The sequence below is a fragment of the Chaetomium globosum genome, genomic scaffold, assembly GCF_000143365.1.
Source record: "Chaetomium globosum CBS 148.51 scaffold_1 genomic scaffold, whole genome shotgun sequence".
Classification (NCBI taxonomy): domain Eukaryota; kingdom Fungi; phylum Ascomycota; class Sordariomycetes; order Sordariales; family Chaetomiaceae; genus Chaetomium; species Chaetomium globosum.
Genome location: NT_165976.1, coordinates 968,982 through 991,360, shown reverse-complemented (window position 1 = coordinate 991,360; position 22,379 = coordinate 968,982). Strand labels below are relative to the sequence as shown.

The 22,379-nt window shown below is 53.9% G+C and overlaps 8 protein-coding genes and 1 non-coding gene across 9 annotated transcripts; 5 read left to right on the top strand and 4 right to left on the bottom strand.

Annotated features, from left to right (window-relative positions):
• Positions 1-711: 711 nt before the first annotated feature.
• On the top strand, positions 712-1,378 carry CHGG_00325 (uncharacterized protein; the record flags this gene model as incomplete). Its single annotated transcript, XM_001219545.1, has 2 exons — positions 712-948; positions 1,004-1,378. 2 exons carry the CDS (start codon positions 712-714, stop codon positions 1,376-1,378), a joined length of 612 nt encoding a protein of 203 aa, XP_001219546.1.
• Positions 1,379-2,467: 1,089 nt separating this feature from the next.
• CHGG_00324 (uncharacterized protein) lies at positions 2,468-3,018 on the bottom strand (the record flags this gene model as incomplete). The annotated part of the gene is made up of 2 exons (XM_001219544.1): positions 2,468-2,576; positions 2,639-3,018. 2 exons carry the CDS (start codon positions 3,016-3,018, stop codon positions 2,468-2,470), a joined length of 489 nt encoding a protein of 162 aa, XP_001219545.1.
• Positions 3,019-4,713: 1,695 nt separating this feature from the next.
• CHGG_00323 (uncharacterized protein) lies at positions 4,714-12,177 on the top strand (the record flags this gene model as incomplete). The annotated part of the gene is made up of 12 exons (XM_001219543.1): positions 4,714-5,692; positions 5,751-5,876; positions 6,202-6,960; positions 7,018-7,161; positions 7,216-8,487; positions 8,596-8,623; positions 8,725-8,933; positions 9,352-9,984; positions 10,064-10,159; positions 10,887-10,944; positions 11,311-11,393; positions 11,471-12,177. The coding sequence occupies 12 exons, from the start codon at positions 4,714-4,716 to the stop codon at positions 12,175-12,177; spliced, it is 5,094 nt and encodes a 1,697-aa protein (XP_001219544.1).
• Positions 12,178-12,727: 550 nt separating this feature from the next.
• Positions 12,728-14,291, bottom strand: CHGG_00322 (uncharacterized protein; the record flags this gene model as incomplete). The annotated part of the gene is made up of 2 exons (XM_001219542.1): positions 12,728-13,975; positions 14,055-14,291. The coding sequence occupies 2 exons, from the start codon at positions 14,289-14,291 to the stop codon at positions 12,728-12,730; spliced, it is 1,485 nt and encodes a 494-aa protein (XP_001219543.1).
• Positions 14,292-15,245: 954 nt separating this feature from the next.
• CHGG_00321 (uncharacterized protein) lies at positions 15,246-16,400 on the top strand (the record flags this gene model as incomplete). The annotated part of the gene is made up of 4 exons (XM_001219541.1): positions 15,246-15,295; positions 15,362-15,783; positions 15,867-15,988; positions 16,056-16,400. The coding sequence occupies 4 exons, from the start codon at positions 15,246-15,248 to the stop codon at positions 16,398-16,400; spliced, it is 939 nt and encodes a 312-aa protein (XP_001219542.1).
• Positions 16,401-17,328: 928 nt separating this feature from the next.
• Positions 17,329-17,429, bottom strand: CHGG_11131. Its single transcript has one exon. It is a non-coding gene; the product is annotated as a tRNA-Thr (tRNA).
• Positions 17,430-17,925: 496 nt separating this feature from the next.
• On the top strand, positions 17,926-18,908 carry CHGG_00320 (uncharacterized protein; the record flags this gene model as incomplete). The annotated part of the gene is made up of 4 exons (XM_001219540.1): positions 17,926-17,962; positions 18,195-18,471; positions 18,686-18,779; positions 18,897-18,908. The coding sequence occupies 4 exons, from the start codon at positions 17,926-17,928 to the stop codon at positions 18,906-18,908; spliced, it is 420 nt and encodes a 139-aa protein (XP_001219541.1).
• Positions 18,909-19,467: 559 nt separating this feature from the next.
• On the bottom strand, positions 19,468-20,454 carry CHGG_00319 (uncharacterized protein; the record flags this gene model as incomplete). Its single annotated transcript, XM_001219539.1, has 4 exons — positions 19,468-19,646; positions 19,742-20,013; positions 20,164-20,302; positions 20,367-20,454. The coding sequence occupies 4 exons, from the start codon at positions 20,452-20,454 to the stop codon at positions 19,468-19,470; spliced, it is 678 nt and encodes a 225-aa protein (XP_001219540.1).
• A 1,511-nt stretch (positions 20,455-21,965) lies between these two features.
• Positions 21,966-22,350, top strand: CHGG_00318 (uncharacterized protein; the record flags this gene model as incomplete). The annotated part of the gene is made up of 2 exons (XM_001219538.1): positions 21,966-22,147; positions 22,230-22,350. 2 exons carry the CDS (start codon positions 21,966-21,968, stop codon positions 22,348-22,350), a joined length of 303 nt encoding a protein of 100 aa, XP_001219539.1.
• Between the last annotated feature and the right edge of the window lie 29 nt (positions 22,351-22,379).

The following is a 22,379-nucleotide window of genomic DNA, read 5'->3' as shown; positions in this document are numbered from 1 at the left end:
GGCCCCATAGCGGAGTCAACGATGTAATTGTGTTTTTTGCATTTCATGATGGTTATTTTGACGAATGCTGGGAAAGTAAGGAAGTGTGATTTCTCCAGTCCGACTAGCGTCTAATCGTACAGTCGCGCCCTCTTTTTTCCCGCTGTAGACCTTTTGCTTCGGATCGGCTCCGGAGAAGTTTGCTTCTTTCTCTTTCTTGTTGGAGTGGTGTCCACCGGAGCGAGTTGATCTTCCAACAACTGCTCTGCGTTTGAACCGTCGTCGATGTGATCGGTATCTTGTTGGTGGTTAGCCCAGTTAGCCAGCTCGAAGGAAGTCATATCTGGGCTTGAAATTGTAAGCACTGGCTCGGCGTGGGTTGTGGTCGAGTTCGGCGGTGCTTCAAGGGTGGCCGGTGGCTCGGTTGCCTCATGATCCGGATGCTTCTGGGGCTGTGCCGGGTTTTTTTTCTTTATTTGCCAACGTGTTTAGGCCGCCAACGGGTGAGGAGAATGGGTTCCTGCTTGTGATTCCTCGTGGACCGGTTGAGCGTGGTGTTGTAGGCACTGTGCTAGGTCGTATGGGTGTCGAATGAGTTTTGCTATCCGGGCTGTGTCATCTGGCTATCTGGGTTGTGTCCCACTTCTCTGGCCAATCAGATAACACGTATTTTGTGCCGGAGATTTTGCGTTAATCGTACATTCCCATCCGCGGCCCCACTTTGCCCTCACCATGACCAAGACCACCGCCACCCGCCATCGCCGCTGCCAATCACGATGGAGGCGCCGATCGAAGAGCCTGACGCTGCTGAGCAGCAACAGCAGCAACAGCAATCTCCCGCCTTGTACCGGTAGCTTCACTAAGCAGTACCGCCTCCCTTGCAGCCATAAGATCCTCGAGCTCATGAAGGGCCAGCAGCCGCTCACAAAGGAGCACATTCATCCACGCTGGTGGTTGCGGCAGCCGCTGGTTAGTCTTGTCACCCTTATTTCCCTGATTTATACTGACTTACAGCGACAAAAAGAATATCCCCAATACGCTACTCAACATCAAGGACCCCGAAATTGTGAAGACTCTACGATGCCGCACGCGCAATAAGCCCATCGCCTACCGCGAGGAGAACCAGCCCCCATCGTCAAGTGCCCCTCAGCCAAAGGCAAAGGCACCTCGGAAGTCCAAGAACCCGGCGCCGAGACCCGTGAAGCAGAGCATTCGTCGAAATCGGTCGGAATTTGAGGAGGACGAGGACAAATTGGCGCTGCCGGCGGCATCTCAGCAGAGTACTCAAGATACGATTATGGTAGCATCGGGCCCTCCGCCGCCCGCGGCAAAGAAGAGACGTGGTGGACGCCGTGATTCTGCTCCGTTTTCGTCCGCCCCCGTCTATTTCTGGTTCTGATGGGCGCTGTTAATTGGAAATAGGAGATTGGACTTGTCCCACACCAGATGGTTGGTGTGGTGGGCCCAAGGTGCGCCGCTTGAGCGAACCCGACCTAAGCGGTGGCTGGTGCTGTAGCGTTGGTTTGCCCGTGAATGCTCGCATAAATACGTGTTGTCTGATTAGCCGGGAAAGTGGGACACAGCCCGGATGGCCAGATGTCACAGCCCGGATAGCAAAACTCTTTGTAAATGGCTCGCGTAACCCGTCAATGTGAGATATTGGGCCGATTAGGTGTATTCGTAGTGCCGTGGAGCTGGGCGTGAAGACAACCTGGCAGCAGCAATTAGAAAGACGAGACATATCACATTAACGTTCCTTTCTGGACATTGCGAGCCGGCCTATTTTCCCGTCCTTGCTTCAGAAGGACTCTTCTAATCAGCCTATCTCCATGGCAGCCTTTCGCTCCAGGTAGGCATTGTGGCTACATGCTGCGTCGCATTTCGGCCACTCGTGCACAGTATCCTCGGCCCGTCATCCACCTACCTACTCGATCGAGGACATGTACGGATCGGAGATAATGTCGCGCGGCAGCGCTAAAGACCGGAGACGAACGAAGCCCCGGAAAGAACTCCCACTTGATGCGACTGCCGACGAATGTGAGCTCGGGGCGCAGGGCAAGGATGACGTGCGTATATGAGCGGTGTTGTCAGAATACGGGATTCACTGGTCCAATCAGGCAATCAAGTATGGTTGTTGTCCGCGCTTGTTCCGCGTCCGTTGTATTTTTCGGTGTGTCCTCGTTCAGACTCCGACATGTGGGTCCCCTTGGGGTTTTTACCCGTCGAAATGAGAAGTGATGGTTAAGCTAAACATGCCCCGTTTTCTTCATATCCGAAGCCTCCACCCCGATATTCTGACAGGTGTGGCAGCCTTGACGATTGACAGTACCAAACCCGGCCTAGCTGGGTCATTAGAGAATAAGGTGCACAATCCGAGATAGGGTATTAAACCACGGTAGTCTTCTGTATGTATGAATGAAGCAAAGAGGCTAATCATTGTTACTGTGTAGTCGCTGCTCAGAGCGAAATTCTATCTTGAATCTTGCATCTAGAGATGGAGATCAGCGGTGACCTCGGCGACCTGCCCGCAGATCATCGAGCTGTTGCCACCGGCACGGCAGTAAGTCGGGACATCGGCGTTGCCCCAGAAGCCGAAGCTACAGAGCACATGAAGTCAGCCAGCCGTGTTAAAATGCTAAAAGGAGCTAAGTTAACCTACGCAGGGGCAGTTTGGTGGATGACCATGATCGTGTACACGTTTTGCTCAGAGATCTCGGCAACCTCAAAGCGGTACTGGTCCCAGGTGTCCTTGACGCCGTCACAGTTGTAGCTTTCGGGCTTAAACTTGATCGAGTCCTCGCCCTCGGCGGCGATGGCTGTACAGGTGACGCCGATGGTGCCTTCCTCGCGGCTGGCGATGATCTTGAAGGTTACCGAGTCGACGGGGCCGTCGAGGGTGCCGTTAACGAGGTGGGACTTGCGGGCGTAGAAGTCCTTGATGCTGACCGTCTCATGGATCTCGGGCGCTTCAGCTTGGGGAGCCGGGGCGGCCAGGGCGGCGCCGAACAGAATGGCGGTAGCGGCGAAGGTGAAACGCATGTTGATGTTTGTTTGGGGAGTTCGGGTAGTTAGATATGTTGGTAAAGTACTTGGGTAGGGAGCGAGTGTGTGTTTGTGTGAGAGAAGATGAGTGCTGAGAAGGTTGAGAAAGAAAGACGACCTTCAACGGATGATGGCGACAAACTTTATACATTTCTCGAGAGATCGTTTACATAGTGATGAGCAGATCACATAGCCTAAACCAGGTAATTGCATCGATCGGTGCGTTTATGCTCTGATGTCAACAATGGGGCCGGTAGAGATGAACAGCGGGCCCCTTTCTCGGCGGAGGTGCCACTCTCGGTGGAGTTGGTCGGAATACGAGAATTCCAAGCACCCACCCAACAGGGAAGTCGGCTCGCGACGTACCTTGTTGGGTTGACGTCGAACTTACATAAATATTATTATTATTATTCATACTCCGCTATGCCCTAGGGCGTGCCGGACCCTCAGCTATTTAGTGTACAGGAAAACCGTGCCCTCCCGGGCCGGGTGAAAAACCCATACCAACAATCAAGGAACGATGCGTTCTGGTGAGTCTGCGTATACAAAGAGAGGAGGCCTCCTGGCCTCCGAACGGGGGCGCTTCAGGCCGCCGCTTCCAGCTCGAGCCTCCTGGCTAAGTTGTACATCGGCACCTTCCCCGAGCCCATCAGCCAGTCGAGGACTCTCCTCGCGAGCCGTGCAGTCGTGGGATTGATGCCGTGTAGAACAGAGTAAAAGTCCCGTCGTGTCCGAATTCCAGTTCTCTCCCATCTTCGAGTCAACGGTGGGGCCAAACACCACACTACCAGGTGTTCGGCAGTCTCTCGTCCCTCGCCACACTCGCAGGCAGGAGTCAGAACCTCCGGGACTCCCCGTGTAAACAAGAAGCCCCGTAAGCCTATTGCTCCCGTCTGGATTTGAATCAGCAGTGAGCTCTTTGCCTTGCTGAGACCGTCGTGCCTCCTTAGGGTTTCGTTCCGGAATAGCGTCTCCTGCTGATGGTCAAAGTCGTCCGCCGGCCTGGTGATTGCCCTGCCGTCCTGTTCCTTTAACCACCTCGCTTTCCAAGCTTCTTCTACTACCCTGTTCGTATCAACGGTTCCCCCCGTCCAGCGCATGACCGTGTCCGCGGCTCTCTCCACCGCCGTAGGCCCTTGAGGTCCTAAGGTTCGTGGTCGGCCCCTGTTGCCCCTCCTCGAGCTGAGTCTCTGCTGAATCTTGCGGCAGGCGGTGAGGACAACGCTCGCCGCCGTCTTCTTGCCGCCTTGACCGTCGTCCAGATCGGGTCGTTGGAGTCGGTTTTCGAAATCTGCAAGCCGTTTGTTTAGGTGATTACAAATCCAATGGTGGTGCCCATGTCTCTGTCTCGAGGTTACGGATGAGGGTAGACTTAAAGGCTCCCGCCACAATCCGCAAGCACTTGTTCTGGGCCTTCCAAGAGCGGATATAACCATGGGCTTGAGTTGACCAAAGGTCGCCGAACTCTTCTCTCTACCTAGACCGCTAACGGCAAGCCAGCGAGGCTGTAGAAGAAACTGATACCGTAGGTCCCTACCTAGGTATCTGAAGGCGAAAGTAGATCCCTTGGCCTTGGGTGAGTTTCTCTTTCGCCACGACATCCTAGCTCTAAATGAAAAGGACCAGGGAGCTATTCGAAGGCTCGCACACAATCAAGAGACTCATCGACTTTCACTGCTTCCACCATCCACCATGACGACCAAGATTCGGCTCACGGCTGATGCCTACACCGTCGGGTTCATCTACGTCAAGCCGCTCAAAATGCACGCGATAACCGCCATGCTAGATGAGCACCATGAAGCGGTTCCAATGCGCTTTGGGGACGACAATGAATACACGCTGGGGAAGATTGGCTACCACAATGTTGCAATCGTGGGACCGCCCAGAGGAGCAAAGGGGAAGGTGGCCATCGCAAATATTGTTAGCAGAATATGCCTGGCGTTCAAGAACATACGAGTTGGCTTGCTGGGAGGGATTGGAAGAGGCGTCTCACGCCTTCCTGGCCACGACGTACGGCTCGGGGATGTTGTGGTTGGGGCACCGGAAAGCGGGCCAGCCGTGGTGCAGTACGATCTGGGAAACCAGCTCCCCGAGGGGACTGAGATCGCCCGGACGCTCAACAAGCCCCCCGATTTGCTGTTGAAGGTTGTTGACAAAGTACAAGACCGATACCAAAGAGCTTCAGAAGGGACCGAGGACTTCTTTGCTAATCACCTGCGACGCTTTGCCGAATTCCCAAGAATCAGGGACCTTTACACGCGCCCTTCCACCCCGGACCGACTCTTTCGAGCCGAATACTATCATCCAAAAGAGACTGTCTGCAGCTCGCATGATCATCTTCAAGAAGTGGAACGGCCAGATCGCGACCGTCCTCACGAGGTTCGAATTCATTATAGCACCATCCTGTCCGGAGATCTTGTCATGATGTCTGGGTTGATGAGGGATAAAATCAGCGCCAAACACTACAATTCCGTTTGCTTTGAGATGGAGGCGGCTGGTCTCATTGACGTCTTCCCCTGTCTCGTCATTCGAGGAATTTCTGACTACTCCGATTCGCATAAAAGCAAAGAGTGGCAGGGATATGCGGCAGCCGTGGCCGCCGCGTATGCTCGGGAAATACTTCTCACCATGGCGGAGAGAGTCTTGTATGAGCTGGAAGATCCCGAAGTCGGTAAGCTATTTACTTAAAGGACTAGAAGGTGATCATCATCGGCTAACGTGAGACCAAGTTGGTGGTCCGGGAGCCCCACGAGAAGCAGGCCAGGCCTCATCGAGACAGGGAGAGGACATTGCCCGGGATTCAGATTACGGACCACGAGGTTCGAGTTCTGCGAAAAAGTCTATACTTTCCTTGGGTACGTCTAGCCAGCATTTTAAGAAAAGAAATACTTTCAAGCATGCTTACAAACCCTCACAAGATGGTGGCGGAATCCGAGGTTATTCGTCTCTCATGATCCTGGAGAAGCTGATGGGCGAGATTCAAAAGTCTCTTGGATTGCCGTCGGCCCCTTCTCCATGCGAGTATTTTGATATCACTGGCGGGACCGGAACTGGGGGGTACTTTGACGCTGAATCCTCCTTTTGCATGTATCAACAAAGCTGACAGATGTTCCAGGATCATTGCCATCCTCCTTGGGAGACTGAGGATGTCTGTGGAAGCAGCGCTTACGGTATAACAAGATTTCCGAACTGTCATTCACGCCGAGGAGCGGTCTCCTTCGAAATTCGTCTCGACTTCCAAGTATTCGGGCACGAACCTTGCCGAAGCAGTGTGTCAGGCACTGGAAAATACCGATCGTCCGGTCGGTGGCGGCAAGGACGCTGTATTCGTGGATCTCACTGGCCCTCGGACCGTGGTTCTAGCCATGACAAAGGCCAACATCGGCGCCGGACCCACGCTCTTCAAAACCTACGAAGCCGAGCCAGCATGGAAGGACTGCAAGATATGGAAAGTAGCCAGAGCTACGTCAGCCACCCAGACTTTCTTTCCACCGGTCACATGCGGCCGGGACCAGATCGAGTTCATCGATGCTGGGTTTCGGTACAACAACCCCTGTGAGGAGGTCATCGCCGAAGCAGACAAATCAATACCGGATCGAGAGGCGGCGTGCGTTGTGAGCATTGGCACAGGTTTAGGGCGGGCTATAGGCATCGCGGCAAAACCCCAAACTCTTGTCGGTGCCTTTGAGAGCATGGCAAGGAGCTCAAATCTGGTCCACGCCCGCCTTCAAGAGAAGTATGGAGGTCAAGCTTCGCAAAAGTATTGGAGCTTTGACGAAGACGTGGCGATTGGCGATATCGCCGTGGATGACTGGAAGCAAATGCGACTTGCGGCCGGACACACCCACAACTACCTGAACATGTCCGCTACAAAAATGGCTATGACCGACTGTGTAAAGGCTATTCTTTCCGCGCGTGGAGGCGCCGAAACATGCGCTGGTGAGGAGCATACCTAGGTAGGTATGCATGTATTTAGACCCTTCACTAACAAAACAGGACCAGTCCAAAGCCACTCGAGCCCCCACTCGGTCAGCCGTGAACAGAAATTGAACGAGGATGAAGAGAAACTGAACGAAGACGAGGAGGAACTGAGCGAAGATGAGGAGGAACTGCACGGAGATGAAGAGGAACAACGGCTTGGTGAGACACTTGGTAGCTTTCTCCTTCTTCGGTAGTTACTGACATTTCTCATAGATATCCCCAGGATGCTCTCATATCCAGAGATGCAAGCAGGCGAGAACAGAGTCGAAATCGCGTACAAAGCTACCTACGACTGGGTTCAGTCGTCGAAAGAGTATCGAGAATGGAAGTCCTGTGGCAACGGAAAACTCTTGATAAAGGGTAAGGCAGGTTGCGGAAAATCCACTTTGATGAAACAGCTCATTCAAAGGGAGGAATCCAGAAAGAATACAGACCCACACCATGTCGTGTGTGGCTTCTTCTTCAACGCCAGAGGCGCCGCCATGGAGAAATCCGTAGAAGCCATGCTTCGCACCCTCCTTCATCAGCTACTCCGGCAAGACCCCATCCTCTACCGGCGCCTCAAACCGTTCTACTTCGACATGAAAGTGATGATAAATACTCGGGTTCGGGTGGTGGAGTGGACGAGGGAGACGTTGATGCAGATGTTTGAAGTCACCGTGCGATCGCCGGGACTGACTGGGCTTATCTACATCGACGCTCTTGACGAGGGCGAGGGCTTCCTTCCATCGTCAATGTTTGAATTCTTGGAGTCACAACTGTTGGGATCCCAAGACGGAAGCCTGAGGATCTGTCTGTCAAGCAGGCCCAACAATTTCATCAACCACAGAGCCAAATGGACGACAATCGACCTGGGAAAGTGCAATTTTGCGGACATCAGGGCCTACGTTTCGACCGAGCTTAGCAAGACTGCGGAGAGCTGTCCGGGCATGGGTTACGAGCTCATGGTGCCGAGTATAGCGGAAGACATATTGTTCAAGGCGCAGGGCGTCTTCCTGTGGGTCAAGCTGGTCGTCAAGGAGCTGTTGGCCGCAATGAACGACTATGAACCAGCAGGCACCATTTTCGATATACTCTCCGCCACGCCCGCCGACCTCTGGGAGCTATTCCTCAGTTGTCTGCAGAAAGTCAAGGAGGATGATCGCCCAGAGGCCATGCGCATGCTACAGATCGTTTTGGTTGCGGCAAGGCCTCTTTCGATCGAGGAGCTGATGGAGATTATGGGAGTTGCATCTGTCGTAACCCCCTTGGGTTCAAAACCTGGTGCCCAGGGCTTGGTCAGAACCCGTGAACAGATGAAGATTCGGGTTCTGAATCTGTGCCGCGGACTTGTTGAGGTCGCTGAGACTGATCGGGAGTTCAGAATTGGGATTCATCTCACCACTGAAGTGCAGTTTATGCACCAGTCCGTCAAAGATTTCCTTCGAGGCAACAAACTTCCCGCGGAGCTCAAGGAGCTTAAATCGCCCAGCCTCGAGGCGAGCGGTCATGAGCTGATGTTCAGTTGTTGCCTTCACTATCTTTAACAGCCAAGAATGCTGGCGCTGGCGGCTGCAGAAATTCCAGGACACTACTACGACACGAACTCTAAAGTCAGGATGTGGACCGAGGCTCTAGGACCGTACGCGTTGCTCTTTTATTCGCCCTGTTGGATTGGACATGCCGACAAGTTATTTCAAATTAATGCTGGGAGTAGGAATCATTATCACTTGCAACGTGCAGCCCAGGCGTTCGAGGCATGGCACTGGTACCCTTCCCGGAAGAAGCAGGCCATTACCGCGGCTTATACACCCGCGTATACGAGAATATATCGATATGGTCGGCACCCAGCGCACATTCTAGCTTGATGGCCTTTGCTGCCTATCAAGGTTTTGTGTCTCTATTCAAGGCCCTGCTTTTCGATCCGGATCTCCTTCCAGGAGACGGACAGAGTGCGTTGGACAAGATGCTCATGGCTGCATGTGACAGCTCACTTCGAGGGTGGCACCGGTCTGCTGGCGAGACAGACCGACAATCGCGGACAAGGCAAAGCAAAAATCGCGGATTCACGCTATCGGAAACTGCATGGCGAGCAAAAGAGGAGATGGTGAGGCTATTGATCGAAAGGGGCGCCAATGTCAATGAGGAAAATTCCGGTTTCTGTCGCCATGGCTCGCCCCTGATAGCGGCCTGCTGGGGGGGCCGCGAAAGCATTTTGCGGGATTTGATTGATCACGGCGCTGACGTCAATATGATCGTGACCTGCGGAAACTATGCCACTCCTCTGATTGCCGCATGCTGGGGGGGATCTTTCAATTACGAAACTGCTGATCGACCGGGGTGCTGACATCAATACCCGAGCCGGCACAGTTGGGAGTGCCCTGGCTGAGGCAGTCGTGCAAGGAGATCCCGGAACGGTCGAGTTTCTCATCGATCAAGGTGCCGTTATCGACATGCCCCTCGAAGAAAGAAGCATTTATGGAGGGTTTGGGTCTGCCCTCATTGTCGCGGCGTACGAGAGATCTGTGGAAATGGTCGAGTTGCTTCTGGCCCGCGGAGCGGATCTGAACCTACAGCCTGGAGGCGAATATGGATATGCCCTCATTGCCGCGGCACGCTGTGGATCTGTGGAGGTGGTTGAGTTGCTTGTGGCCCGCGGAGCCGATATGAACCTACGGGCCGGAAGATACAATGAGTCTACCCTCTTTGCCGCGGCATGCAGTGGATGCTTTGAGGTGGTCGAGTTGCTTGTGGCCCGCGGAGCCGATGTGAACCTGCCGGCTGAAAACGAAGCTGGGTCTGCCCTCAATGCCGCCGCGCAGTATGGATCTGTGGAAATGGTCGAGCTGCTTGTGGCGTGCGGAGCCGATGTGAACCTACAAGCCGGGAGCAGATATGGGTCTGCCTTATCAGCAGCCATGCGGGGATTTCCTGACGGAGTGGACCGCGTGTTACGCATCATGAAACATCTAATCGACAACGGCGCCATCGTGGACATGTTAGGTACTTAAGACAGGTCCTGACGGTTCTGCGCTTGTGTCGGCCATAAAAAGACCGCCGGCCAGCCTTGAACCCAGGCTAGAGATGGTGGTGCTGTTGGTCGAGAACGGCGCTGACGTCAACCTGGAGCTGAAAACGGGGAGATACGGCACCGCCCTCATCGCCGCGGTTACGGATAGTATGTTTTCACCTGAAAGGGATGACGCACTTGACATTTTGGAGTACCTTCTAAAACAAGGAGCTCGAGTGAACGCACAACCTACGGTTGGAGGATACGGCTCCGCCCTGGTAGCTGCTGCTCACCGTTCGGATGCAGCTGTAGTTAAGCTGCTGATCGACCAAGGAGCGGATGTGAACCTCCCGCTCCGCTGTCACAAACCACCATGCTGAATGCACAAGAGTGGGGCACAGGACGACCCAGACCAATCGTTAGTACAGCCAATCAGCGGCTGCTCAGTATGCTCAGCGACTGAGCAAGGAGAGCAATGTGCTCAGTGTGCTCAGTGATTGAGCAGACTGAGCACCCAGGAATTAGGAAGTATATAGTCACTCGTTCTGGAGAGCTCTGGGAGTTCTCCAGTTAGCAATCACAACTACAGTTCGCTACAAGCTCGGAAGCTTACGGTTGAGACAAGCCTTTGTTGTGCACCCTTTGGCTGCACCGAACCTAAGCACCCTCGAGAGATTACCTTCAACCGAAGCTGAACCCTAACAGGACAGGGTCCTGAAGTAGGTTGGTCACATCCGCACAGGAGATTACGTCTCTGCTTTGGCACCCATAGCGAGAGAGCAAAGGGACGGGTCTCTGTTGAACAAACAGCGGTTAGCTATCAAACATTTGATCGATATGGGCGCTGACGTGGACGCGGTTATCCAAGAGGACAAGTACGACCCCGCTTTCCTAGAAAGCCTTGCGCTTTGTCAGAGCAGCAGTATTGAGGCTTTTGAGCCCGATGAGGACTGGTACATTTAGGACAAAGGCGCTGAAGCAAAGATGAGGAAGGATGAGATAGGGGAACAGGGTACCGACCAGGACGCAGATGAGGAGATCGGGGAGAACGGTGAAAACGAGGAGGGTCGTTGAGACCATTACAATCGATAGCGCGGCTTGTTTCTCTGCTTTGTTAAAATATACACGCCGAGACACAATGACACTGAAGAGTGCATTGGAATCAGTAACTGGGATAGAAACCTGGCATGCACTGATGTTGTGGTAGGTAGGTCCCTAGGTGTCAAGGCCACAGAAATGGCTTCAAGCCAAGCACCTTCATAGCAAACACGGGGCGGAGATAAGCTTGATCTCCATACCAGGTTTGAGTGACCATGCAGGAACCTATCGGGTATCCTCGGTATCTCCTTCACCGGTCCGTACCCGATCTCCTGTATACACAGATCCCAATCTCAGTATTTATGTAAGTTCCCATCCGTAACCTCGAGACAGAGACATGGGTACCACCATTGGACTTGTACCTAAACAAACGGCTTGCAGATTTCGAAAACCGACTCCAACGACCCGATCTGGACGACGGTCGAGGTGGCAAGAAGACGGCGGCGAGCGTTGTCCTCACCGCCTGCCGCAAGATACAGCAGAGACTTAGCTCGAGGAGGGGCAACAGGGGCCGACCACGAACCTTAGGACCTCAAGGGCCTACGGCGGTGGAGAGAGCCGCGGACACGGTCATGCGCTGGACGGGGGGAACCGTTGATACGAACAGGGTAGTAGAAGAAGCTTGGAAAGCGAGGTGGTTAAAGGAACAGGACGGCAGGGCAATCACCAGGCCGGCGGACGACTTTGACCATCAGCAGGAGACGCTATTCCGGAACGAAACCCTAAGGAGGCACGACGGTCTCAGCAAGGCAAAGAGCTCACTGCTGATTCAAATCCAGACGGGAGCAATAGGCTTACGGGGCTTCTTGTTTACACGGGGAGTCCCGGAGGTTCTGACTCCTGCCTGCGAGTGTGGCGAGGGACGAGAGACTGCCGAACACCTGGTAGTGTGGTGTTTGGCCCCACCGTTGACTCGAAGATGGGAGAGAACTGGAATTCGGACACGACGGGACTTTTACTCTGTTCTACACGGCATCAATCCCACGACTGCACGGCTCGCGAGGAGAGTCCTCGACTGGCTGATGGGCTCGGGGAAGGTGCCGATGTACAACTTAGCCAGGAGGCTCGAGCTGGAAGCGGCGGCCTGAAGCGCCCCCGTTCGGAGGCCAGGAGGCCTCCTCTCTTTGTATACGCAGACTCACCAGAACGCATCGTTCCTTGATTGTTGGTATGGGTTTTTCACCCGGCCCGGGAGGGCACGGTTTTCCTGTACACTAAATAGCTGAGGGTCCGGCACGCCCTAGGGCATAGCGGAGTATGAATAATAATAATATATCCGCTCTTGGGCTGGTTATGAGATGCAGATTTCTGGAGTTGGCGGCACGGGGGAGAGACACCCAGACAAGCTTTCAAGCGGCGCGCTGAAAACACCCTCCCAGTTCCAGCCAATAAATCAGTCTAGCTGCGGGGTATTCGATTCCCCGCCCCTACCTATCCTGCAGCCTAAGCCTTGTGGCGAGCGGCTGCTGGAGAGGTCTTCTCTTCAACCCCGGCCACCAATCCACTCACCAGCCCACTCACACCATGGCCTCAATGCGACCCAGGGACCGTACCCGCGCACCACAAAGCAGTTGTCATTCGACCAGCCAAGGGAAATCGCGATGCGGTTCTAGTACTGTCGCTGGGATGATTCTCACATTACAAACTTGCTACCACCTTCGGCAATACCGTATCAGTGAACCTCCACAGGCTGGTTGTCAGATGCACACTCCATGCGGCACCCGTGTACCATATTGACCGCTTCCCCTGCAACCCGTTGAGCTTCTGAATAATGCCAGTGTCAACCGCCAGCCTTGATGCAGATGCGCTCACCGGCCCGTGCGGCTCAAGAAGGTGAAATGTTAAGTTCTGGAGTGGTGTTGTCTGTTGTAGAGTTCCTGCCGCGACCATTCTATCAAAGGCGCTTTGAATGACATCTCTTGCTTGTTCTTTATTGAATTTTTGATCTCCAACCGCAATGACGCGATAGTAGGTCGAGTTGGGGTAGTTCTCGAACCGTGTATTGAAGGGAGACGAAGGAGCAGCGGCAGCCCAGTTGGCCGGCTGCGCCGCCTCTGGTGTGTTGACGAGGGACGCTTGGAGCGGGAGAGACGGGTGGGAAACGATGCCCACAACGCTGCTGCTGTAATATAAGCCGCTGAAGGCCTCCTTTTCGTCGCCGTTTGGGTTGAATGGCTCCAGGTTCTCCTCTGTGGGAGCAACGGTGAAGAGAAGTTTTTTGGCAATCACCCGCGTGGTGGCACCGGTTGCCCAATTGTAAACCTCCAGGGTAACACCTCGCTTGCCATCCCATCTCTTTGCATCCGTGACAGTACTTCTGGTGAGCGCATCCGGACCGAGAAAGGTCAATATGGCGTCGTAAAGGTCCTGGTTCCTACGAGAAACAGGAACAAAGTTGGCCTCGAGTCCCAGCAACGTCCTCGCCATGCTGACGTCGAAGCTGCGCATAAAGAAGAGGGTCAAGGAATCCATAAAGTTATGCTTTCCGAATCCAGTAGTAGCAAAGATTTGGGGGAGGGCGGCTGTTAGGTTGTACTTGGCCGCGAAGTCGCGAAAGGGCAAAAGCAAATCACTTGGAATCTCGCTGGGCTGGGGGAAGTTCCACCATCCGGGTTCAAGAATGGGAAGGAACCGTTCGGCTGCTGCAAGATACCTTTTCAGAGCCGCAGAGCGGTCGGCCGTCGGAGGGGGGGTGTAGTTGGTCAGTCGAGCGCCGGTTGCGAAGTCGATGAAGTGCTGATCCAGCACCGAGCGGACATTGGGCTGCACTGCTACGCCGAAACGTTCAAAGAAGGATGAGGCATTATTGATCTCGATCCAGTTTTGGACACCCGCATCGAAACCCCTCCCCGTGGCCGGATCAACCCAAGTATTGACGTGCCCCCCCTGTAACAAAAGGGCACAACCGTCAGCGCTTTCGAAATTGAGGTGGTCAACATAAACAAGGCTGGGCAATTTAACCTACCAATTTGTTGTCCTTCTCGATTACAACAACGCTCACTCCAAAGTCCTCTCGCAATCTCACGGCAGAATAGGAGCCAGCAGCGCCTCCACCGACAATGGCGACATCTCTGTGGATGGTGGTGACCGGCCCGCCACCTCCCTTTCCTTTTCCTTTGTCCTCTCCCTCTCCCTCTGTGGCAAATGAAATTGGGACCAAGGCCCAGAGCAAGCAAACAAAAGTAAGAACTATCCGCGCCATGGCGAGGTCACAAAGCTTTGGGTGAGAGGCGGATGGCGAAATTCATGTTTTGTTCATCGCGAGCGGGGAGCGAAAGGGGCGCCGAGCTGTGACATTTATCAGGTGCCCGCCCATCATGTACCGGGGCCCTGGTTATTGGAGCTGCAGTGGGTAAACGACTATGCCTAATTTGTTGACTCGACCAGCCATTAATACCGGCAGGTGTCAGTCAGCCCCTGATGCGGCCTGGCCATGTCTTGATGCGACCCGGGGGCTTTTCATTACCCAACAATGGGCGGACAAGTCAGATTCGTTCCCAGTGCCCAAGGAGAGGATGGCAATGAGGCACAGCTTCACCGCTGGAGATCTCGCATGCACATTGGTTGTTTTGGAGGACACAGCCACAAAACTCAGGTACATAGCCGCAGGCTAGTGTGGTTTTCCTGCGAGGTATATACAATCTCGCATGCAACAATTTTAGAAGTAGGTAACCAAGGATTTGACCTGCACACCTTATGGCTCTGCCCGCATCAAGCAAAATATTCCAGAAGCCCCAATCCCCAACGTCACATCACTGGCACTTCCCCTAGCAACCAGGTGTAGGATGGATCCCTTATCTCTCCTCGCGGGTATCGCCGGCGTCGCTACTGCAGGTATCCAAGTTTCAAAAGCCATCTACGACCTGGTTTTGACAATCCGCGGTACCCCAAAAGAAATATCAGACACTGCCCGCGGAGTATCCGACTTGTCCATGGTTCTTGGTGCGCTTCGCAGAGCCCTTAAAGGTAGTAAGCTGTACAGACGCAAGCTCCTACGCCGCGTCCGTTCCGCGATACGGAGAATCGACCAGATCCACGCACAAATACGCGACATGATTTCAGAAGTCAATCGATTTGCCTCTCTGAAGTGGTTGTTTCGGCGGTCCAAGACAACGCATTTGCTCTACCAGATCGAGAGCCTCAAAACGGGATCAACATGATCCTCTACATCATGACTCTGGCTGCTCAGACAAGAATGCTGGCCGGGTAAGCCTAATCGGGAGATCTAAGAGCTCGTTTTCCTGATTCTATCCACATACTGATATCAGAAAGGCGCTTCCCCAGCCCTTCAGGCACACCGTTCGATGGCGACGATCAAGACCAAGAAGCAGAGAAGGATTTACTGCGCCAACAGGCCGAGAACCTATTCCAAGTGTCATACCAGTCTCTTCGAGATGTCATGGACGGAGCGGGCAACCATGTGGAAAGTTTTGAAACAGACCAGACGGACGAAGTGTTCGAAGACCCTGACAAAACTCAGTCCACCCAGCTTCAGCTTTGGAAGGAGGCCTCGGAGAGGGATAACACAACACATTGGCTGTACGAACTTGTCTTTTTATCTTATGTTGAGTCACGTTCCGGGCTTCCTACAACGGCTAAATCCTCCGACGATGAGGCGGAGGCTGAAGGAGTCGTCCAGATAGATGGCTTCCCGAATGAGGAACGAGCACTGCTGGCCGGCAACCCTCCAGAGGGTATGCAGTTAGCGGGAATTATGGAGTTTCTTCGGTGGTGGAGGAACTCCTTGCGGAGTGGACTACCTTGACCGAGGATGAAGTTGCAGGGGTCGGTGAGAAGCGACCCAGCGGCTCCAAGGGCACCGAAGTGCCAACCATTAAGTTCAAGGATGCTGTTGGAAGGAGGTTCAGCTTTCCGTACCATCTGGTACAAACATGGGCTGTGAGCGACAATACACCTAGTATACGACAACTTTGACCGCGCCTGCTAACGTTACCTACCTACACAGGGCACCGAGAAGCTCATCAAGGAAGCCTTTCTTCACGTTGAAGATATCGGACCACAGGTTCAAGACGGCCGTTACGACATCATAGGGCCATCCGGTGACATAATACTTCCATCGGTTTGGGAGCATGTCATACAACCAGGAGACGCCTTCACTATGCACATGTGGCCACGGGACAAAGTTCAGCTGCAAGGCGCACCTCAACATACGCCGAAGCTGGTGCTATCGGTTCAAAAGCAGTCAGGTCCAAGCCCAGGAGGGGTTGGAACGGTTCTGGGTGCCCACGGCAGCAGACGTCACAGCCACGTGGAATTTGACAAGACCTCTCAACAGCATCCCAATACATAGGTCCTGGGAGAGCAGAAACCGCGACGAGCCCCACAGGAAATCCACATCTAGACCAAACGTTGCATCTCAGAGTTAGTTAGCATTTTGGATTACCAGTCGGACCTGTATTTTGGCGTGGGGCTGCATCGAACAGATTAGTAGCGGTGTATGGGTAGTAGAGTCCAAATGACTAGAAACTGTGAACGGGTGGCAGCCAACAAATGGAGTTGCCACGGAATGTGCGGTGATATGCCACTGAGATATGACTGAATAAAGCTTGTATGCTTTGGCGATAGATTAACCGGAGTCTGCTTTCGATGCTACAAGTGTAATCGATCAATTCCACGGCGGGGGAAGGGGGGACCATTAGGTGTGGATAGTTGTAGAGAGTTGGAAAAGCTTTCTTGTGGCCCTTGAATATAGAATGCGTTGAAAATTACTATAACCTCCTATTTCTGCCTATATCATTATCACGCTCTTCGAAGCAAGATTCGGATACGCCAGAATTTCTGGCGTCAAGTGAGATCATCTCATGCCTTTTACCTCTTACTCCGTTCCTTTCTCACAGTACACCCCATGGTTCTTGGGCTGTTAGTAGGTCAACTTGGAGCTTCAAGTTGTATCCGGGCTACTAGGCACGGATCGCGAATAGATCAATAAAGAGACCAGCGGACGTGAATCAGACCTCATCCAGCAAAGCATCAGGCGAGCGTTGCAGGTGACCATCCCGTCTGACACAACCCTAACGGTGCGGCGAGGAAAGCACGAAACTAAACGTTTCACTCGGTAGGTAGGGTGGGTTTGCGATAGATGACAATTTCTCCAAACACAACTTTGCGCTGTTCCCACCACGGTCAAGACCGCAACTAAGTTAGAACCCTGGGCTAGCCTTGCAGCCGCGTAGATACTATACTGTATTCATGAAAAGAAAAAGGAAAAAAGAAAAGGATGCCGAAACACGGGATCGAACCGTGGACCTTGTCATGTCGTTGAATATTGTCATGTAGACAAACATACGAGTGACACGCTCTACCACTGAGCTATTCCGGCGTACACTCGGTAAGATCTTTGTCTCCTTTTATTTTCCCTACCCCTGTTCCTCCGAGGCTTCTTTCCTTGCTTCACTCAAGGCTGACATTAAAGGCGGACATTACAATATTTCTATTTCTATATTTCTATATTTCTACATACAGACTTTTGATATTAGATGGGGTAGGCCTTTCTTTTTCCCTTCTCTTCCATTTTACTTATACTTCTCACTTCTGTTTCTCTTTTCATGGTTCTTAATCAACTCTCAGCGAAGGGAAAGCAACCAACAGCAGCTGAGGTACCTTGCCTACAATGAATCCACTGATCCACCACGGATAACAGGCCTGATATACTCGGTCCCCGGCAAGTGGATACTCTTGCTTTGCCAATTCAGGCGTACCCACGAGCCCAAGAGGGTGGAATGTGGCTCCTGTTCGGAGTCAAGTTCGAGATGCCGACACATTGGACTCAAATGGCTGTGCATCCAATTTAAATGTGGAAGCAAAAGAGCAAGATCATGTCGCCCGGAGACGGGTTAATACCCCGATCCCCCCGTAAAATCCTACGTTCTTCCAGATCCCGTCCTCGACAGGGGACCAACAACCACTGCCGCCGATGCTCCCAACGATCCAACCGCACGGGGCTATCAAGCAGCCCTTGACGCCAACTCTGGGACTCGGAAGACGAGCCCTTGTGCGACATCAAAAAGCTCAAAAGTCCACTCGCCTTCGCCTCCATCTCCCCCACCCAGAAAGCCTGCCATGGCGCTTGCATCGCACCGAACAGCCTGCAGACCCTTAACTGCAACCGAGACGTATGGGGCGGAGCCGGCCGAAGAAGGTAGTAGCCGGCAAGGCAAACAAGATGTCCGGCGGTGCCCTTGTGGGCGGAAGCTTCCCGTTGAGATGAGCATGGAGCCTTTATCGATGGAACCTGGACAATCCCGGTTGCGTGGCGGGGACGCGGGTCGACGGGACGACTCCCTGGCACGCATGGCCGCCGGAGGCGGGGGGTTTGGGGTTATTACTCCGGTCGTGAGGGCCCGTCTCCAACGGAGCGTTGCGTACGTACCTCCCTTTGCGATGGGCGTGGGGTTCCTTTTTGGGTGCCGGGTACAGTCGTCGGTGAGCGGTTGGGAGGAGACTGGGGCACTGGAGGTGCCGGGTGCGTTGCGGATGGCTTTATTTGATGAGCGGTGAGGCGGTGGGTTCGGGGGTATCTGGCATTTGGGCGTCACTTGGTGGATTCGTAATGATCTGACTTAGACCAGTTGGCAGACTCCGTCCATGGAGTGGTGGGGGTGGTGTGGGCGATGGGACCGGGGCTGTAGGTTTGGACAGCCACCACAAATTGCGAGGCGAGAATAGGAATGTATGAAAGACGACATCGCTTAGGCAACTATCGCAGATCTCAAAACGGATAACGGCACCCGTTAGGAGACCTATCGGAACGGTATGCTCATATACCCGACTACCACCACCTCAACAGCAAGTCCAGTGACTGACCGTTGTGCAATTAAGGAGGAGGGTACCTCTGGGAAGCCGAGCACAGCGCGTCTTAACCCTGCGCGCTTGTTGCTCGTGGCACAGCGGTGAACGCGTGGCTCCCGCTTCGGGAAAGGTCGTGCGACGGTAGAGGGCTGCACTGCGGTTGTGTGGTATTGTAGACTGTCGTGTCTTGCGTGAGCGCGGGTGCTTCCAGTAGCCTCCATGCGAGTGTGATTGCTTGAGACTGACGACGTGTTTGCGTACAATCCCAGAATACCAATTTAGGCATAGGCACAACTATTGACGTCTTTATGCGGCGAAGAGTGGTATCTGGTGGGGTGCATTGCACTGATATTCACTTGCGAGATAATAAGGCACCAACCGTGATCTCCGGCTGTATGATAGATATTCTTAGATTGTTTCGAGCTGCAGTCGTTATGTAACTAAGATCTACCGATTTTCGAAATGCTATTTTATAGGTGCTCTGCCTCGTCTGATTTGAACGCTCGGCCAAGGCTTGAAACTGGTGGCCCGGCGGACACCTTCTCCCCACGCATCCGTTGTCTCGCTGATTAGAAGCCAAAGTGAGAAGGGCCGCGGGGCTTGCGGCGCTGCTTCCGAGACTCGCAGGAAGGTTCCTCGATCTCCTGGGTGTAGTTTTGGATCAGGGCCATGAACTTGTCCAGATCGTTCAACTCAAACGACGTGGCCGGACGCTTCCACCCAAGGTGCTGAGGGAGTTGCTCCTTCTCTGTAAAACACGCGAACCGTTAGCTTCAATTCATTTTATCGAGCGCTGATAAACAGTTTTGGTTGGTGTTGCGGCAGAAAAAAAGGGGGACTCACCAAAGAGCCATTCAACCCAGCTCCTGGGGACAGTCTGGGACTCCTTGTCGCCGAAGAGCACAACATAGGCAGCCGACTCGCCGTAGGTGAAGGCATCGCCGAGTTCCGACATTTGGTAGGTCGGGTTGGTGGCTTGCGAAGACTTGATGCGATAATATCTCGCATCGGCGGCCATCTTGAGGGTGACGGTCTCATCGGTCCAGTAGGACTTGGTCTCCTCGAAGATGGTGTGGTTGAAGGCGAGGACGCTTCCGTGGTAGGCATCCGCGCGGCTGCACGTGGTTAGAAATGGCTCCAGAATACATTATCAATTGCCATACCTAAGACTGGCGTCGTGCTCGAGAACGTTGTGGTTTCCGAGATCGTTTAGGGAGAAGGTGGTCGAGTTGGCGATCGGGTTGGTGGTCAGGGCAAAATCAAACAGGAAGCTGGCCAAGGTCTTGTTGACGTGGAGAGCGTCGAACAGGGCGTTCTCGGTGGTCTCCCGGTCGATGTCTTGGCCATCGTGAGGGAAGAAACCGTGGTTGGTCAGGGTGTTAAGCATGGGACATGGGCCTCGCACTATGCGCGGATAGCAGTTAGTTTTCCGTTTGTAGTCTTGCCTCTATGATCTGGTGGGCTTTACCATCATACGGTCCCGGGGGCGCCCAGGTGTCGAACCCCGCCAGCACAGGGCTGACAGCAGCAAGAGCCGGAAGCAGGGAGGTTCTCATGTTGATGGTGGGTTGAACGGCTAACACGACTGTAGACGGGTCTTGAGTTGAGAGGTGATGGTGGGTGTCATGGCAGCATTGAAGCGGGCTGATTGCCCAACATTTATACCAAGGCTCACACGGAGTGTAATTTCCCCACGGGCAGATTTCCTCGCCGTCAATTGGATCTCTACGTCTTTCGGAACCGGCTCCCAGCTTCTTGGTCCGTCCCCGGCGGACATGCACGGCAGGCTGGGTTTAATTCCGGACTCAGCAGTTAACCATGGCTCCTCCATGGGGCGGCAGGACGGGTGGGCGGGTGCACAGCCTCTTAACTGCAGTACCACGTCGGTAGTGGAGCAAAGATCATCCCGTCGGTTGACACTGGGGGAGGGCTCGGGATACGCGGATGACAGCTCGCTAGGAGCGCCAGGATCGAGCCGCGTCACCACGAGGCCATGCCAGGCTCGCCGGGTGCAGGCTGGCGTTGGCGGGGTGGCATTGTCAAGAGATGGAAAACATGACAAGCAAATTGGCATGAGATGCGGTTGGCCCCTTGTCTTGGTAGGATTCTATGACCCACTGAACTCCCTGATCCCGGCTTTGACGGATGACATATCCTGGATCTTTCATCGGTCCGCCTTGCTTTTATCCAAAACGTTGGTGTGCAGCTGTCGCATCAACATGGGCTTCCCTGTAGCATCGAACCAATAAGGCACCGGCTGTTGTCATCCTTCACTGGAAGCGGAAAGTTCAGGTACTGCAGCACGCGTCGCGTCCATGCAACGGCGAGCTTCTTTTGTCAGTCTCGGTAAAGAGGCGATACCTCACCGCTGCGTCTTCACGTCTCTCGGGCGGCCAGTCAGTGGAGAATCCGAGATACGTTTGCGCCTAAGAGATGACTGCCAAAAAGCCTTGGCTGCAGCCTCAAAGCCTCTACAAGCTGTCAGCACCGCCTACCGAGGACCTCTCGAGTCTATTCGTACATGAGCCCGAGCTGCATGGCCCAGGGCCCGGGCCTAACGGGGATTTTTGTTCGATTTGTTCGATGCTGCGGCTGCTCGCTACCGAAGGGTACCTGAAGCCATGCAGGAGCGGGAGCGGGAAACAAAGTCCTCACTCTCCTTTCTGCAAAGATCTTCCCATCTCGGTCACACCAACTTCTTGCTCTGGAGGAAGGTAAATTGCTCAGCTGAACACGAGGGTCTGGGCCTTAACTCGGATGCAAGAACAATCCTTCCCGCGAAACCTATATTAGTCTCTTTCCTTTTATCTTGCCTTCTGGTGAGGGTAGGGTACCTACTTTCAAGCTCTCGCTTCTCCAAACCCCTGATTTCGTGAGACTTGGCAATCCCACCAAGTATGGGACCCCCCGGAAGTTGAGACCGCTCCGGCAACTCTAAAGCCGGACTGCCGGAGTCGACCTACCCCGCCCCCGCCAGGCCACAGCCAAGGGAGATTCAGAGGAACATTCCAAGCAAACAAATCAAGTGACTATTTTGAGATATCGAAAACGGCGATCAACGATCACCATGGATCCAAACAACGTTGATTTAGTCGAGAACCGTCGCCGCATGCTCGCCGGTGAGCTGTACTACGCCTTCACTTCCGATCTTATAGCCGACCGCCTCCGGTGCAAGGTAGCCTGCAATGCTTTCAACACACAGGATGGTGCCGGGGCTCCGCGACGAAAGCTGGTAGAGTTGTGGAAAGAGTATGCCCCTTTGTTTCTGAGATGGTGCACCCCCCCATGAACCTCGTCACTCACAGCTCATCACCGTGGAACCAACCAACAGCATCGTCCGCGACGAAACACCCCTCCCACCGCCGGGCAGCGCCGAAGAGGAAGCAGCCCTCGCAAGCTACCCCTGGGTCGACAGCCCCATCAAGTTCGACTACGGCACCCAGTGCACGTAAGCCCCAGGCCCTTTCTCCCCCACTCCGCC